The 17,297-nt window shown below is 39.2% G+C and overlaps 2 protein-coding genes and 1 gene segment (V, D, J or C); 2 read left to right on the top strand and 1 right to left on the bottom strand.

The window, feature by feature from the left end:
* Window positions 1-3,079, top strand: part of slit3 (slit homolog 3 (Drosophila)) — a 220,022-nt gene extending 216,943 nt beyond the window's left edge. Inside the window, 1 exon segment of the mRNA XM_034543991.1 lies at window positions 99-3,079. Coding sequence (XP_034399882.1) covers window positions 99-352 — 254 coding nt within the window. The 3' untranslated portion in view covers window positions 353-3,079.
* A 2,998-nt stretch (window positions 3,080-6,077) lies between these two features.
* Window positions 6,078-13,285, top strand: LOC117737684. 6 transcript variants are annotated; one of them, XM_034543788.1, is made up of 8 exons: window positions 8,239-8,444; window positions 8,519-8,664; window positions 10,357-10,485; window positions 10,747-11,079; window positions 11,176-11,538; window positions 12,170-12,304; window positions 12,544-12,587; window positions 12,672-13,285. In XM_034543788.1, exons 3-8 carry the CDS (start codon window positions 10,443-10,445, stop codon window positions 12,804-12,806), a joined length of 1,053 nt encoding a protein of 350 aa, XP_034399679.1. In that variant the 5' UTR covers window positions 8,239-8,444; window positions 8,519-8,664; window positions 10,357-10,442; the 3' UTR covers window positions 12,807-13,285. The 6 variants fall into 6 exon arrangements, with proteins under 6 accessions (XP_034399677.1, XP_034399678.1, XP_034399676.1 ...); XM_034543786.1 differs by lacking the exons at window positions 10,747-11,079; window positions 11,176-11,538; window positions 12,170-12,304; window positions 12,544-12,587; window positions 12,672-13,285 and adding exons at window positions 6,078-6,210; window positions 6,310-6,636; window positions 7,586-7,939; window positions 8,094-8,231 and having other exon boundaries at window positions 8,395-8,444; window positions 10,357-10,464; XM_034543787.1 differs by lacking the exons at window positions 10,357-10,485; window positions 10,747-11,079; window positions 11,176-11,538; ... (1 more) ...; window positions 12,544-12,587; window positions 12,672-13,285 and adding exons at window positions 6,078-6,210; window positions 6,310-6,636; window positions 7,586-7,939; window positions 8,094-8,231; window positions 9,886-10,346 and having other exon boundaries at window positions 8,395-8,444.
* Window positions 13,286-13,672: 387 nt separating this feature from the next.
* LOC117737687 lies at window positions 13,673-15,456 on the bottom strand. The segment is given in 3 exon segments: window positions 13,673-13,961; window positions 14,801-15,136; window positions 15,228-15,456. Coding segments are annotated over 3 exon segments (546 nt in total).
* Between the last annotated feature and the right edge of the window lie 1,841 nt (window positions 15,457-17,297).

The raw sequence follows: 17,297 nt of genomic DNA, 5'->3' as shown, positions 1-17,297 counted from the left end.
CGGGGGGGGAAAAAATGAGAAGATGGTATGGAGATCCTGCGTATCAGTGCATAGCCTTTAATGTGTGCGTCTTGTGTCCTTTCTCCGGTAACGTCCAGAGCTTACGTGTCAGGGACAGATGGTGAGGGAGCTGGTGAAGCAGCACCGCCCGATGACAACATGCACGTCCACCACCAAGATCCCCCGCATGGATTGTCCCCGATCCTGCGCGGCCGCGGCACCCCACGGTGTGTGCTGCGGCGTCACTAAGAGCCGAAGGAAGAAGGCGTTTTTCCGCTGCACCGACGGCACCTCGTACTCCGACGAGCTGGAGACTGCGCTGGAGTGCGGCTGCTCCAAGTGCCCGTTGTAACGGCACCGCTTGTTCGTTCGTTTTGCAACACCCACCGCCGCCATTTTGTGAGTTCCACACGTCTGCGAGGCTGTCGCTGATGAGCACCATCTTCATGTGATTTCTATTTCATTTTTTACACATTCAGTTTGACCGCTGCCAATTTTGCCGCCTGAGAGAAACCACAAACGGAAAAATCATCAAATGGGACATGTGTGCGTGTTTTTTGACAGAGAGAAAATATATTGTAAGATATAAGTGAGAAAAAAAACATAGAACTTATTTTTATTATGGATTTTTTTTTTCTAAAAAGATGATAAAAGGACTGATAAGTTGTGTTTTTGTTTTTTTATATGTGTTGATTATATAATGTGTTACATAGTATGGAAAGTTATTTTGTACCTTGTAAGGAGGACAAATACACAGCAAAATAGATTAACATTCCTTAAAAGTATATGAATTTATATGTTTGTATAAATCTATATAAATATATACCCTAACCCAACGAATTCTATATTTTCAAAGTGTATTTGCATGATAATGTGAGTGCTGATGTGTGGGAGGCTTTGGACACTGAGAGGAGGGCTGAGAGAGAATATCTCCCTCGATTCCACAACAAGGAAAAGGTGGCGGTCTTTCGATGGCCTCCCTCTTGGAGAGAAAAAGGGAACTGTATGTGCCTAGCTAACCTGCTTCACTATATAATGGACATCATCCTCACATGTGAGTTCTTTGAGAAACCATAAGAGACTCTTTCCACAGAGATGTATAACACATTGTTCTATGCTGTGTTATTCTTCAGTTTGCTGTTGCACACCAGACTTGGAGCCACTTGAGGTTTGACATGAAGACATTTTCTATTCATTAAGAAGTACACATTATATACACACTTATATATTATAAGTCAGGAATTCCCATTCAAATCAACAAGAGTGAAACCATACTGTAAATTTAGCATCGCGCCGAGTGTGTGCCTATTAGCTGCTGAGATTTAAAATCAGTTTTAATCCTCGATTCCCAGCAGGAAAACAGGAAGCCATTTTTAATCAAACCACCCATTTGTACAGTGTGTAAAAGTGTTTCCCTTCCTCCTGAGGTTGAACGTGTCCGGTGTGCATCACTGCTGGTTGTAGTTGTTTGTGGTGAGAAGTGTGCTCTGTTGCACCTGTAACCACCTCCAACAGTGATGTCACCGTGCACCCTGGGGTACGTTTCTACAGATGTTAAACCACTGGAGGAGAAACAGCAACAACTAAGTGTTCAGCTGGTTTCAGTTGCTCTTTAAATGGCTCCTCAACATCTGATGATTTTCTGATGGGCAGGAAGACCATTTAGAGTAAAGCCTTTATGCCAAAGTCAAATATATTTGCCTTAACAGATAAGTATGTGCAAAATGATTGACGGGAATTGTTGATTCATACAACTTCAAGTGCCTTGGTGTACTTATTTTTAAATCCAAAAATGTTGCTGCAATATTGTAAACCACTGCTACTGAATGTTGAACGTCTCCATGACAACACAATCAAAATGATATGGTGGCCTTTCTTAGTTCCCAAAGAAAATGATGCTGACGATAAATAAATAAATACTCGTGTCTCCTGATCAGGTTGTGTGTGCCGGCCCTATGAAGTGTGTCGAAACTGAAACCGTTCAATAAGGTCAAAAACAAGAGATGCCATTAATGTGTCACAGTACATTTGGTATGAATTATTGGTTGATATTAGCCTTGTGTTTAATGTGAAATTGCAGCATCAACAAGAACCCATTTCTTTTTTATTTTCCCTCTTACAGTGTCAAAGTGTGATGCATTCAGTGTGTTATATGATAACGTTGTAAAATGCAGGTTGTTTGGTGCGCTTTAAGGTGCAGACATAACACATACATCCACGGAGCATGTGCTTAAAACATGTTCACTTTTCAGATGAAGGTGCAGCTTTTTGATAATGTGTTAATGGTTAAATGTCCACATTGACAGTCGGGCGGAGGTTTAAAAAAAAAAAGAAAAAGTGGCTTGCAGTTATTGACCAAAAAACAGAGTGCTCCAGTCTGATCACAGCAAACCTCCACATTAGCAACTCAGTTGCCCGCTGAGGCAAAGTAGTCCCTGTTTTGGGCCGAGGTACCACAACACAGCTGCAAAAGAAAACATCAGTACGGTTTTTAACTGCCTAGAGATGACTAACATGATTAAAAGCATAGCAAAAGACTTTAATGTAACTACTACTGTATTGTTTACTTAATGCATTGTTGCTTTGTTGACAACAGGTGCAAAGTATTGTCACACTTTTACAGTTAATTCACAGCTAAAAAGAAATCTGGGTTTGAGACGTATCAGTATTATCTTTGTCAACGTCACAGTTTCCCACATCTTCTCTTCCTTCTACCTGACCCTCCTCCTCACTCCTTTCCTTCATACCTTTCCTCTGCCCTCCCTCTGTTCGCTGCCTTTGTGCCCTGGTGTCTCTGTCCAAGATGTCTCCTATACTTTCATTCATGATCGCCAACTCTTCCCCGTCCCTTTTTCTCATTGTTTGCTCCCATTATGTTTTCAGCTTCTATCTTTTGCCCACTTCTCTTAACTGTGTTCAACCTCTCGTTTCCTGCTTCTAAAAGTATAGGTCTCCATTGTGAAGAGAATCAAATACTTTAGTTATTTGTTTTTTGACAGTAGAAACAAGCTTTTAGGTCAGTCATTTACATTTTCCAGGTCTTAGGTTGAAAAAAAATATGAATATGTGAGTGATGATAATTGATACTTATGTTGAATGTTCAAATTAAACTTCAATTGAAACTATACTAATCGTCCATGTCTGTGTCTGAAATTAATGATTTATATAACGTCATTTCTAACATCATCAACTTTTGTCAAAAAAGGCATAAACTCTGCTGGGAGGACATGGAATTAACTTATGTGAAAGTGAGCCAAAGAATCAAAGGTTAAAACTAATTATATGAGAGTTTTTGTGAATTGTTATTTATTCTTTGAATTTTCTTTGATCTGGTGTCAGCATCTGTTTGAGTAGAGTATTCACTCAATGTCCTTTATTTTAATGTGGTAGATCTATTCAGTATAATTATAGCAACATGTTCAGCTCAGCGACCACAAAGCTTTTCCAAAATGAGTAATTTAACGACATGTATTCAACATGTTGGTCAAATAAAGATGCACTGTTTGGGTCAGTGCTGAGCCAACAAGCTTGGCTTCCCTTGGGACAGACAAAATCCCTGTTGTTTATAAATTATAATAATTCCCTTTGTCACAAAAGGCATTTCTTATTCTACTGTCGGAGTATTGTCACCCCCAAATGAGTGAAACAGCGCCTCCCTGGGGTGCGACAGCCAGTAAATATCAGTCCGTGTGGTCATACATGGTATTGCACCCTTATCGAAGTCCACCGAGGAGAAGCCAGGTGAAGTTGATGAAACATCGCGGCCTGTTCGCTACAGAAAAACCTCTGGGACAGAAGCTCTATCTTAAAATTGAAATATTCTGACGTCACTGCAAACAATATAAAGTTCAAGTGACTTTATTTACCAAGAAACAACCGGGAGAGTTTTTTTGTCCAGTCTCGCTAATGATGTACTTATAAGACTAACAGTGTGACATGTGGAGACATGGATACTTCATGAAAGAAAGGAGAAAGCTCTTCAACGTCCAATACAGTGTGTGTGTGTGTGTGTCTGTCTCTGATTGGCTTGTCGTTTATTCCCTGATTGGCTGTGTTGCTGGTTCACATTGGTGCCGATGTGTGCTGGCTCCACGGACACAGTTATGAGTTTGAATAATTTTATTTTTCTGCAGGGTTGCAGTGAACTTTCTTCCTTATCTTTTTGTTTTTAAACTGTAGTGTTTGTGACTGCATATTTATCAGAGCGAAAAGTCATGTATTTGATACATCTGTGAATGGTTTTAGTGGTCAGTCTTGTTATTATTTATCTAGACCGATGAATCGGATATATACACGTTGTACTAGTATACTGAACATATTGTCGTATGCTTTGAAAATACACTAGATGTGTTTAAGTCATATATCTATGATGTATGCTTCTTTTTTGTAAGTGAACATATGTATGTAGTCCAGACGTTTACAAATTAAACTGTTTCTCAGTAAAAAGAACACAAATAAATAACATTAATGTTATCAAGTGCTTTTTCTACCATGACAGATCAAATGTCTGCCTATGGAATGATTGTTGTGTCATGTCTTCTTTCATTAATCTGACTTTTTTAACGTTGTTAATAAAATAACACATCATCCTACTTTATGCGTTATCTCCTAAAAGTCCCTTTCCTGTTTTGCACACTTTGCATAAGTCTGAATTGATCCGCCTCCTCAGCGAAAACAGCATGCAGCTTACTGACACTGAAAGGGGAACAACATCTTCTAAAACACAAACTCTTACATCACTGATACAATCAAACTATTTAATCATCTCAGCTAGGCAACATGGCATGCTTTACACTTACTGATTTTACAAATTGACTCATATTCCCTGTGACCTCCATTAAACAAATGACCAGAACAAATGAGATGTGGGGGACCGGAGGTTGTAAAGATGCCTCATAAAAAAAAAAACTATTGTTTGAACATAGATGTCTCATGATATTGAGATTAAATTAATGTTTGCAGTCCACAAATCAGAAATTGAACCAATAAACAAACCTTGTGATAAGTTTGAATGAAGCCTGTACCAGAAGATGGCAGCAGAGTACACTATTTGTGTTTAATGGTGTGTTCACATGGATTCACACGTTGGAAGGCCAGAAAGTAACTGAATGTCAACATGCAGATACAATTAGTACATCCAAATGCAATGCTACATGCACTATTATAGGGAAACAAAAATACTCAATAAAACACAGAAAGTTGCTTTACTCAAAAGCAAGTACGTAAGTAACATGCAGTTTATGTATTTTATCACAACTGTCCCTGTGGGAATTAAACTGCACACCTTAGTTTCCTCAAGAGTTTTCACTATTTTACCTGTAGTCCCAACTAAAGGGAAGAATTCAGTGTTTGATACGCTGAACCTGGTTTTCATTTGTCAGGATCCTCTTTGCTTTAGGCCATCGACAGCTGTCACTCGAACACTAACCACAAACTCCAAACCACAGAATTTAAATAGACAGTGAAATGTTGCATGCACATGTTTTCACCCTCTCGCTGCGCTCGCCAGTTGCTAGTTTGACCTTCAGTACACCACTAAGAAGATGGCAGTTGTCCAAAGCATAACCGGACTCATGGTGAATAAGAAGCTCATCTTCTGTGAATCAGAACGTCCTCTCTCTAGAGTTTCAATTTTCTTTGAAAAAAAAAAGACTCTTATTGTGTAAAAGGCCTTTGTTGTGTAAAAAGTGTCCAAAGTCCCGTGAATTGTGTCACTCCTACTTTTAGACTATGACCATGGCAAGATGGCACCACACCGGAAAATATTTAATTGATTGAAAAGATATTTTAATGTGGTCATTTGGTGGTCAACTTTTTTCATGATACCCCAGAAGTTGGTCTCCGAATGATTTGGAAATGCAATGCAGGTGTTTAAAAAGGAATCGTTGTTTAGGTTATATTTAGGATGAAAATTCTGCTTGTGTTAATTTTAGAGATGAATCATGGCTTCGAGTGACATGTGATATCGAAACCAAACGGCTGGTTCTGTCATGTGTGCAGTGTGTAAAAAGGTTGTGGGGCATTTCCACTGAACTACAAACCAACGTGATGACGGACCAATCTGATCGCTCTGAAATTGTTCCCTCCCATTCGATAGTCGCATTAAGACTATATCATCCTGCACTATGATCTAAATGATGTGCTGTTTCAATTGGATTGACCGTAAAATGCTGATCATATTTTGTGTAGCGTTCGTGTTCCCAATTAGGCGTAAGTATGAATACAAAATGCAGTTTCACTTCTGTTATGTTTCAATTATTGTCACCTTCTTATGGGGGACTTTGGTGTCACGTGCTATTTGTTTTTCAGGGTACACAGGTCACCACAGCTTTGTGACAAAGAGCGTTCGTGTTGGAGAAGATGTGACTCTAACATGCAGCCGCCGGTCCTCATTGTCAGGATACTTATCTTGGATCAGAATTGTTGCTGGAAACTTCCCAGAAATCTTAGCGTCCACTTATACTTTTGATAATGCCAGTGTTTTTCAGACTCATCGCTTCACAGCAAAACAAGGGCCTGGAACATTTGTTCTGCATATTACCAAAGCAGAGCTGAGTGATGCTGCATTTTACTGCTGTCAACAAGCGCTTGAACTACACACATTGTTTTTGAATAAAACCTTCCTGAGGGTCAAAGGTAAATTAAGCAATATTCAATTTCCAATCCAAAAGATATCTTAAATGGGAAAGTGTGTGGCTATATTTGGGTTGATTTCGTACATTTTACACGATAAACGTTGGTGCCGGGTTTCTTTAGTCAATCTTTGACATCATGCAGTGTCCTTACTGTTCAGGGAAGGCTTGTGGTATCATTTAGTTTAATTCATATATTTGAATGGCTACCGGAGTATGTTAGGTTGTAGTGGATTTTATATATATTTGCACATGTAGATAAGAGAAGTTTATGTTTTAAATTAATACATAAAGAAAGATATGATAATTAATGTGGGATATTATGAGGAATATTCTGGAGGAATGTATTGTGAAACATAAGAGAGGATCACTGTTTTATTATTCTGTTTTAATGACAAATGTAATGATTAACTGTATGATGCATGAGAATGAATGAATGTTTTATTGTTTAGACAATAGTTAAAATGGATGCCGATTGAAACCTAATGTGTTGCTTTTATTCGGAAGGCAGGATAATAGGGTTTTATTGTGAAGGGGAACTTCCTGTCCTTGACCGGAAGAGTGAGCTTTGACCTCGCCTGTTTAGTAATTGGCGTAGCGAGTAGAACTGCGGCATCCTTTGAACTGACCAATGGAACTAACCTTTAGGTGTGAATTCATTTGCATGACCATACTAACGACCGAGCATTTGTTCTGGGGACATGGTTCTACTGGTCTGGAGACTCGAGACAGCCCCGGTCTGTGGCTCCTTGAGAGCTGCACTCCGTCTGTGGAGAGTTCCTCCTTTCTGGCCCCACGATCGTGAACGCTACATGAGTATTATCTTTGCCATTAAATATTGTTAAACTTTAACTCGAATCCTGAATTTCCTGCGGCCACGGGACCCGGAGCTTTGAACACGAATCTTACAAGTACTTGAGGAACACAGAAATATAGTTTTCCTCATTTCCCAGGACCAGAACCTGATATCACTGCCGTCATACAAGAGCGTAGGTCTGCTCCGGCCCGTCCAGGAGACTCAGTGACTCTGCAGTGTTCCGTCCTCTCAGCCTCTGAGAGGAGAACGTGTCCAGGAGAACCGAGTGTGTTCTGGTTCAGAGCCGGATCGGATGAATCTCATCCCAGTGTCATGTATGTACATGGAAACGGTGCTGGATGTGAGAAGAGTCATGAAGCTCACTCTCCACAGAAATGTGTCTACAGCTTCTCTAAGGACGTCACCTCCTCTGATGTCGGCACTCATTACTGCGCTGTGGCCACATGTGGACAGATATTATTTGGAAATGGAACAAAACTGGACATTGAAGGTTATTACCATTTTGCATATTTAATCTACTTAAATCAGCTTCAAATTAAATACGTATAATCTTTACGTGGACAAAAGGAGTGTTTACAAAATGAAAGATTACTGATGCACTTTTACACCTCGTTAAAGTGTATCGTTTGTTCTTAATATTCCAGCCTCCAATGAGCCGTCTGGCGATTGTCAGAGGGCCAACACAACTCTGTGTCTGTCCTGTGCTGCGTTGGCCATAAGTTTGATGGTTATAGCCGTACTTGTATACGCCATCAAGAAGAAAAAGTGCAATTGTCGTAATGGTAACACAACTAATCTAACTCTATCGTGCGTTGATTTAGTGCATTTTACTCGATAAGCATTGGTGATGTTTCTTTAGTTATTCTACCATTCAATTTCAAAATAAAATGAAATCAGTACTGCACAAACTGATTGTTATTCATGGTTCATTGTGTTAATATCTAGCTGCTGTTCTGCAAACAAATGCGGCAACAACAACAACCGATGATCAGCAGGTGAGTCATTTTAAAGCTGAGATGTTCAGTTGGTTCATTTATGTTAAACCTAATAATCCAATAATGTTCTCCAGGCAGACGAAGACTCGTTGGTTTATTCCGTAACAAACTTCACCAGAAGGAAAGCTGGCAGGAGCTTAAGGAGAGCTGAAGTCGAGGAAGAGAGCATCTACTCTGGTGTCAGGGTTTTGGGATAGGAACAGCAAAATGTACAGCGAAGGTAACTATTACGGGTTTAATGCTTGAGTGCGACATTAAGTGGCAGATATGTAGCAACATAATGTTATGTTATAAGGCAAATATGTAATTTACTGTGTATATTTAGACCAGATACTTGTTTTTCTTACATAACTGTCTCTTTTGTACATAGTAAACATTGTTAAGCTCTTAAATGGAAAGTTTATATTCAAGTTTTGTGTGTGTGCTGCAGTGACCAACTACAACACGCACTCCTCTGCCCCTGGGAGCAGTCATGATTTTCACAACCACAAGAGGTCGATGTCAGAAAACTTACTGTGAAAGATACGTTGCAAGTGTTTTTGGATGAGTTGGATCTTACCTTTAACTTCCTTTTTGCAACACTTTCTAGAAGCAAAACAGCAGCTACAGTATGAAATAAAAAGAGATTAAATAAATAACACTTATGATACAATATGAATACATATATCCCTGTGTGTGTGTGTGTGTGTGTTTGTGTGTGTGTGTGTGTGTGTGTGTGTGTGTGTGTGTGTGTGTGTTTGTGTGTGTGTGTTGTGTGTGTGTGTGTGTGTGTGTGTGTGTGTGTGTGTGTGTGTGTGTGTGTGAGATATAGCGAAGGTCAATTCTATTTATATCACTTGTTTTGATGAATGTTGTTTTGAGCATTTTAACTCAAAACAACTGCACTAAGAAATGGATTGACTCCTCCCTTTCCAAATTGTGTCCAAATTAGGTCAAATATGGTTTGTGTGTTCAATAGGTCAAGTGGTTCGTCCACAGGCTTGACAGTAGTACTGTCACACAATTGATGTCATTTGATTATTTAGGATCATTTCTAGGGTAAAATATATTATATTTAGGGTAACATTTATAAGTTTGAGTGTGAGTATTTCTCAGAAAACGAAAATGGCTTTGGCTTGTTTCATATGTCATACATGCCATTTCCTTCCTGAAAGTGGTTGAAGAAGGAACCGCACTTTCATTTGAGAGCGACCATTTCCCCATCATACTGAGAAACAGGAAGCGTTGTCACGACTGAAGTATCTCAACAACTATCTGATGGATTGAGATGAGATTTCGAATTGAAGCAGACCAAATAAAGACATTTTCATGAGGAGTGTGAAGGAAGGAGTGAATTTCTTGTTGGTCAATAGAGCCCACTCTGTATGTTCTCTTTGGTCCAGATGTCCATCAGACATCTCCCACCCGCGTTATCAGAGTTTACCTGTTTCCATGTCAACAGATATGTCCACGCAGGCAGCCTGTGTTTTGGTTCACTTCCTGCAACTTGGTCGGATTCTCCCGGTAATTCAACTGCAATCGGGTTCACTTGGAAACGGTCCAAGGCCATCTCGGGGCAATCGATCTCCAACCAGAGTTCTCTTAAAACGGACTGAACGTTGGCTTTTGTTGTTGTTTGTTTGTTGTTTTGACATACATGTTTGACACACATAAAATATGGTTTAAATATTTAATGTTAGTGATCCCTTGACTTTTCGTTCAGTCAGCAAGTTGACATTTTTATTCTTTTACAGAAAAGTTAGAGAAACGAACGCATAGGTGGGAAATATCCTAAAATATACATATATCTAAAAGTTCACCACTAATGCTATGAAACGTGGTTGCGCTGCAGCTTGGCATTCCTTTCCTCTATTCGAGCAGACCACAAAACACCTTATTTTGTGACAGGAAATAATTTTTGTAACCTCCCCAGTGTGACAGTCTGACCCGCGCCCCATCTCATAGCATCACCTTCACTCCGTGGAAACCCACCGGAGATCCTAACAAGACAACATCACAATGATCTTTTTATGCATTACTCTGCTTCTGCTCCATCAAGGATGTAAGTGCCATCATACTCTGTCTTGTTTTTTAGAGGATTTTCTTTCTTTTTTATGATTTATGACTTATTAGTAGTAAGCAAATTATGCCCACCTTTCTCAGGTATATGTAATATTTCTAGCTGTAGTTTCAGAAGTCATTGCGTGGGTATAAAATGCATGTAATGTGTAGTTTGTTCTATTTTAATTTTCTAAAACTACATTTTTCATATTAATAAAAATGAGTATTTCAAATGCATACACTCCATTGTCTTTTAATACAGATGCAGAGATCTTGGTGACCACAGTTCAACTTGGTGGACCTGCACACTTGAAATGCGTTTTCTCTGATGTGTCGCAGTCCAGCATTACACGGGTCAAGTGGTACAGGCAGAGAATTGGTGGTACTCTTACGCTAATCACTACACTGATTACAGGCGTTGAACAACCTGCGTTTGAGCAAGGGTTTCACCCCTCACAATATTATGCAAACAGTACACAAACCATGAGCACTCTGGCCATTTTGAAGACGGTCGAAGAAGATGAGGCACTGTATCACTGTGCAGTCACTAACTGGAATAAGAATAAGTGGATTGGCACATATTTGTCTTTCGAAGGTAATGCAATTGTCAGACAATTATCAGATGTTTGTTCATTTCCAACTTCAACATCTATGACAACATTTTGACTTTCCCACTCTTGTATTTTTGCAGGAAACACTCGGAGGACGAGAGACTCTGCTGTTGTTCAGTGGCCGGCCGTACCTGATCCGGTTCATCTGGGAGACTCCGTGACTCTCCAGTGTTCGGTCCTCTCTGACTCTGAACCTGTCCAGGCCTGTCCAGGTGAATACAGTGTGCACTGGTTTGGAGTCAGATCAGATAAATCTCATCCAAACATCATCTACAACGGTGGAAATAGACATGATGAATGTGAGGAGAGAACTGACAGTCGGAAGAGTTGTGTTTATCGCTTCTCCAAGAACGTCACCTCCTCTGATGCTGGAACTTACTACTGCGCTGTGGCCACATGCGGGGAGATATTATTTGGGAATGGAACAAAACTGGACATTAAAGGTAACTTTCATTTTTCATTTTTACCATGTTTCTTCTTTCTATTGTCACAATAAGTGCTTTTAAGGTTGACAAATATCATTCACTCTTTGACAGCATGATATACTGTATATTAGTTTTTATGGCTGCACCACTTCAATCTGTGCAATATAAATACTGTGCATAATTGTTATATTTATATTTATTGTCTGTGTATATAATATTCATTAAATTACTGTAGACTGTAGTTTTTTTTTTTTTACAGTTTTGTTATTTATATCACTTGTTTTGATTTTACTATGTCTCTTGTGTGCACTTCACTGCCGTAATCTGGTAAATGTCCCCACTGCGGGACTAATAAAGGATTATCTTATTTTATCTCATCTTATCTTAAACCATCAAATGGAAATATTCTAAATGTCTTGGGCATCAATCCTAATGACACAATGACAGGAAATAAAGTTATGTGGGTTTTAACACTGTTCATTCATTATTAATGTCCAACCCACTGGCAATTCAATGTGGTAAATTAGTTTAATAAAGGAAATTTGTGTTTAGTCTTGTTGAGAAACAAAAGTAAAGTAAAATCCTCTTTGGAGGAATTACATTTTCCTTTAGTTTTACTAAAAGTTATAGTTTTATTTTCATTTTTCAGAAACCGGCTTGGGGTCCCTAAGTGACAATATATTTCTGCTCCTGCTGTGTGCTGTCTTGGCTATAAGTGTGAACGTCGCAGCTTTCCTCATTTACGCCATCAAGAAAAACAAGTGTGATTATTGCAATAATGAAGGTAATAGAATTGACTTTCGCTATATCTCACACACACACACACACACACACACACACACACACACACACACACACACACACACACACACATACACACATACACATATTGTATCATAAGTGTTGTAACACAAAGTGCCTCTTTATCTATTTAATCTCTTAATCTTAATCTCACAGGGATAAATGTATTTATATTGTATCATAAGTGTTATTTATTTAATCTCTTTTTATTTCATAATGTAGCTGCTGTTTTGCTTCTAGAAAGTGTTGCAAAAAGGAAGTTAAAGGTAAGATCCAACTCATCCAAAAACACTTGCAACGTATCTTGATTGGATGTGTCGTCTCACATAATTTGCCAATCATTTCTTCAGAGAAATGAAGACGCGTGGATGTATTCTACTGTCGTCTTCAATGTGATGAAATCTGCCGGTGGTGGAACGAGGGACGCCAAAGCAGCGGAGAGAGAGAGGATCTACGCCGCTGTCAAGGCTTTTGGGTTGGATTAGCATGTTGAGGGGACTGTTTGAGGTCAACAGGTGAAATGTGGCAGCTGATGGTCCTGCTTTAACGTTTTGGTCTTATGCTTACGTGTACATTTAGTTGACGGTAATAAGAATATATGGTCGAAGGCCTGTCACACTGATACTTTACTGTCACACCAACTTCCTGTCTTTGTCTTCTGGGTTATTTTGTCGTCTTTACCGTGGTTAAACATTTCTAAAATTGGAGTTCTACCAAAAATGTTATTTAGTTATAACTATGATGTGGGTTGAATGTAATGTGTAGGGTTTCATTGTTTTCATCGTTTCTGTTGTGGTGCTGGTTAATAAAATGCTACTGCAGTCATTATGACATTAAAAAGAATGTAAAAAGTGAAATCTGTGGCGTTGTCGTGCAGCTATTTCTGGCTACAAAAAGAGACCACGAATTAGGAAGCATTTATATTTTGTTTGTGTTTAAGTATAATAAAGGTTTTTAAAGTTTATGCATTTCTAATTTTTCTCTATTGTCGATGTTATGGCATTTTTAACATTCTTGAACATTTTAGCAAACCATGTTGGTGACTAAAACAAGCTTGGTCTTTTTCTACATGGTCACCACACATCCTCAATGTGAACTAATTCAGTTCACAGTAACTCAGAGGGGTGGGTGTGAAGAGCAGGTTAGCCTGTAGGGGGCACTAAAGCTTTAATGTCGGTCTTTTTTAGTGATTTGCAGCCACTTCATATATTTTTCTATGGAAATTGTGAGACTTTTCTGTTGGAAAGAAAAACATTGGAAGTAATATAATTTTTCAATGGATATGGCAAACTCACAAATTCTTTATTCCTTAGGCACTGATGTGCAACACGTTTATTTCAATTTAAGCTTTTCTCAGTCACACACTAATGCCTGTACAAACAGTCACTCCGTAGCACGCTGACATCTGTCACAAGATGAACATGCACAGAACATGCAAAGCTGAGCACAGTCCCACCCTATGGAGACACGTGGGGTTCAGGTCACGTGCAGGCCTCTGCCTACAGGTGGCGCTGTGTCTGGTAGTCTGCTCGCACAGCAGAGTACACACACTCTGCTGGAGACTCTCTTTTCTTCACTCTTGGCACTTTTCTTTTGGAGAAATTCAGTGCTGCATAGTTAACTGCATCTCTGTCAGCGTCCTGCAAATTATAAGAATAAGAATAATAACGGTAATAATAATACATTGTTATTAGATTAGGACTGTAATATGAAGAACAGTTAATCCCAACCATGCATCCCAATTGACGGGGTATCACCAGGCTGCATGGTGCAGCATCTGATCATGTACTATTTAGTACCAATGGCCAAACGCTTCGGTGAAAGTTGACGCTTATGAATTGAAAACACTAAAAACGTCATATTTTTTATTGGCAACCTAAAACATTATTTTTTTATAAATCTGGGAACTATGTGAAACAATGCCAGAGAGAAAAATAAGGAGGACAATCGCAGTCACACAGCAGGCCAACAGGACTCCAAGCCCGATGACAACTGGTTCCAGTTTTGATCCTGGAATTAAAGAAATGTCAATAGACACTTAACGCGTCATATATGTTTGTTATTTCAATGACTACCTCTGGCAATATTAAGAGAAACTCAAAATCTGTCCGTTTTACATTTAGAAAATACATGTTTCTTTCAACAAGCAGAATGTATTATCTCAGTCAAAACTAGCCTTCTTCCATTTGTTGAGGTAAGGAGTTGTAATCCTTTTTATTTCCTTACATTCATCAGAACTCTTGAATAAATGAATGCATACAAGAAAGGCAAAAAAAATAATTTTTTTGATGTAACATGTCAAAGAGCTGTGATTTTGTCCGACTTAAAGATGCTACATATATATTTAGCGAAGCAAACACAAATACTGGAAAATGTTGAATGCATTTTATACGTCAGTATCTCATTAAATCTTATTCGCTTTAGTGTTTGAAAAGTACTAAAGAATTCACTATTCAACATTCAAGACTGTAAAACGTACTTGTGTCCACTTGGGTTCCTTCACCAAACAGGATCTCTCCACATGTGGCCACAGCACAGTAGTAGGTCCCAGTATCAGAGGAGTTGTGTATAGTTTTGGACAGACTGAAGTCACAACTTCTTTCTTCTTGAGCATCACTGTGAGTGTGAAGGAAGCCTGGATGAGATTCTCCTGATCCAGATCTGAACCAGTGCACACTGTGTTCACCTGGACACTGGACTCTGTCTTCTTTGTTCCTGGAGACAAGTGAACACTGGAGAGTCACCGAGTCGCCCGGCTGGACCGACTCAGTGAGCGGACTTTGTTTCACGTAGAAAGATCTCTGCTGCTTACGATCTGTGTGAATTCATCGGAAGAAATTATTGATCTACACAAAATAAAAATCTGGCACAAATTAAATAAAAAAAGTAAAATATGTTTGTTTTACCTTTAACAGCCAAGAAGGTACTAACAAAACGTCTTGAATATGTAGTTCCACTGAAACAGAAGTATGTCGCTTCGTCCTCTTTGCTGATATTTCTGATGGTAAGAGAATACGGAGCTTTATCTATTTTGAATGTGAACCGGGACTTAAACTGCTCACTAACTGTCATTTTGTTGAGAACAACAACAACGACTTGTTGGACCATATATCCAAGAGGCTGCTTGAACCAGTAAAATGCTTTGAGAGAAAGAAAGGATCATGTGAATTTACAATGTATCATTTACATTTCACTACCTGGTTTACTTCATAATCACCTCTTGCTCTTGATCTACATCTTGATGGTCTTGCAAGCACTCTCATAAATAGTTTTGTTTGTTTAGAATTTCCTCTTTTTTTAGACATACTTTGATTTATTATAGTAAGAAAACACTAGTGGTAAAACCAATAACATTAAGGACAGACCCATCCATGATGCTACTAGTTACACGTGTGTGTTTCACAAGTCTAAATGTGTGCTTTGAAACGCATGTGCACATTCAGAAGAGAGAGAGATCAAATAGGCGAGTGTCAGTGGTTTTCACCAATGAACTGCTGTGTAGCTGTCCCCCACAACTTCCTATGACTGTAGAGCAAAGCATGGTTAACAAAAACACATGCGGAGCATTTTGTGTTGCAGGCACAATTAGTTTCCATGTTATAACATATACAATGTAGAAAATGTGAGGGGACAACTACTCAATCGAATAAACCCGTCATTCTTTCTGGTCTCGCAGCACTTTGTAAATGCCTTCTGCGTATAGCGAGAAGAACCAAGCTGTGGTGGGCCATGTGTACAACAACCTTCAAGGCAGAGACTTAAGCAAGGCTGGCCCACCTGTTTGCAGATCAGTAGGCAAACTTAACTTAAGATCAAGGTTAAAACTTCTGCATTGACAAAAAGACCAGTGAGTGATTAGCACCTCCCCCTCTGACAGCACCGACAAATGAACAGAGCAGTGGGATGAAAACCGGTCTTGACATCGCGTGACTGGGTGTATTTGTGTCACCCTCCTGAACCCTTTACCTGTAAGTTGATGTGATATTTGTAACTATCATAAAAACAAGTGTGTTAGTAAAAGGTAAAAGATCAGTCAAGCGGAGCTTCCTGAAGACAACAAGGAGTGAGAAATGCAGGTTTGCATTGACACCTGTTTGAGGCCCTGCCACAACAATGACAACGTTTCCAGGCATCATGTGTTTGTCAGTGGTGACTGTGAATGTGTGTCTATTTGTGTCTGTTAGTGTGTGAATGTACAAAGCGTGTTCTCGCCCGTCATTGAACCCGATGAAGGCCACAAACCACAACGAGTTGGTCTAACAAATGGTATGGAAGTTTCGGTTCTAAAGTGCAGATAGATAGGTTGTCTTTTTTTAATATATTGTTTTATTTGTGGTTTTGTCAAACGTTCACACCGCCTCCCTCCTTCAGATAAAAATATGCGGGTCAGAAACTGTACACCCCCTCCAGGTGAATGTGATACTGTGAGAGTGTCGCTGTGCTGCCCCCTGAAAAGAAGGGAGGTGAGTGTAGAGGAGCCGGAGTGGGCGGGTCAACATTCATGATGTGGAGCATCTGAATTGGCGAGCTGGCACAATGTTTAAGAGGTCACTTCTGTCTTTGTGCATCACTGGCAAATGACTGAAAGTATCTTTTATGCACACAAATCATACTGATCAATATATTCCTGTTTAACTGAGTGCTACAGACAATGTTGTGATATTTTCTATGAGGCCCAGAAACATAGACCTACATAATTACAGATAAATTATGCATTTATATTCAAAGGCCACCATAAACTAACAAAATAAGTGGCAGTGATTCAGTGTGGTTCCCTTTGGAGATACATTCATATTGGACTTGTCTGCAATGTGTCATTTACATCCATCAGTGGGTTTGGAGAGGCAAAGACATTTTGATTCTTTGTTCCAACAATAAATAAATATCCCAAAACACTGGATCCTACATTTCCTTCAGTGCAACTCAAAAGCGTCTTTCATGAGAGCTTCACTGACTAGTATACTTCTCTTAAACTT

This window comes from Cyclopterus lumpus, chromosome 10 (assembly GCF_009769545.1).
Source record: "Cyclopterus lumpus isolate fCycLum1 chromosome 10, fCycLum1.pri, whole genome shotgun sequence".
Lineage (NCBI taxonomy): Eukaryota > Metazoa > Chordata > Actinopteri > Perciformes > Cyclopteridae > Cyclopterus > Cyclopterus lumpus.
This window is presented reverse-complemented; position numbering and strand designations above follow the sequence as displayed.

What these genes read in the sequence shown, in the direction of transcription:
- LOC117737684 (XM_034543786.1), top strand. Translation starts at nt 6,135, where the DNA reads ATGATGTGCTGTTTCAATTGGATTGACCGTAAAATGCTGATCATATTT. An exon ending in GTTCGTGTTCCCAATTAGGC is followed by an intron (nt 6,211 to 6,309) that starts GTAAGTATGAAT and finishes TTTGTTTTTCAG; the next exon opens with GGTACACAGGTCACCACAGC. An exon ending in AACCTTCCTGAGGGTCAAAG is followed by an intron (nt 6,637 to 7,585) that starts GTAAATTAAGCA and finishes CTCATTTCCCAG; the next exon opens with GACCAGAACCTGATATCACT.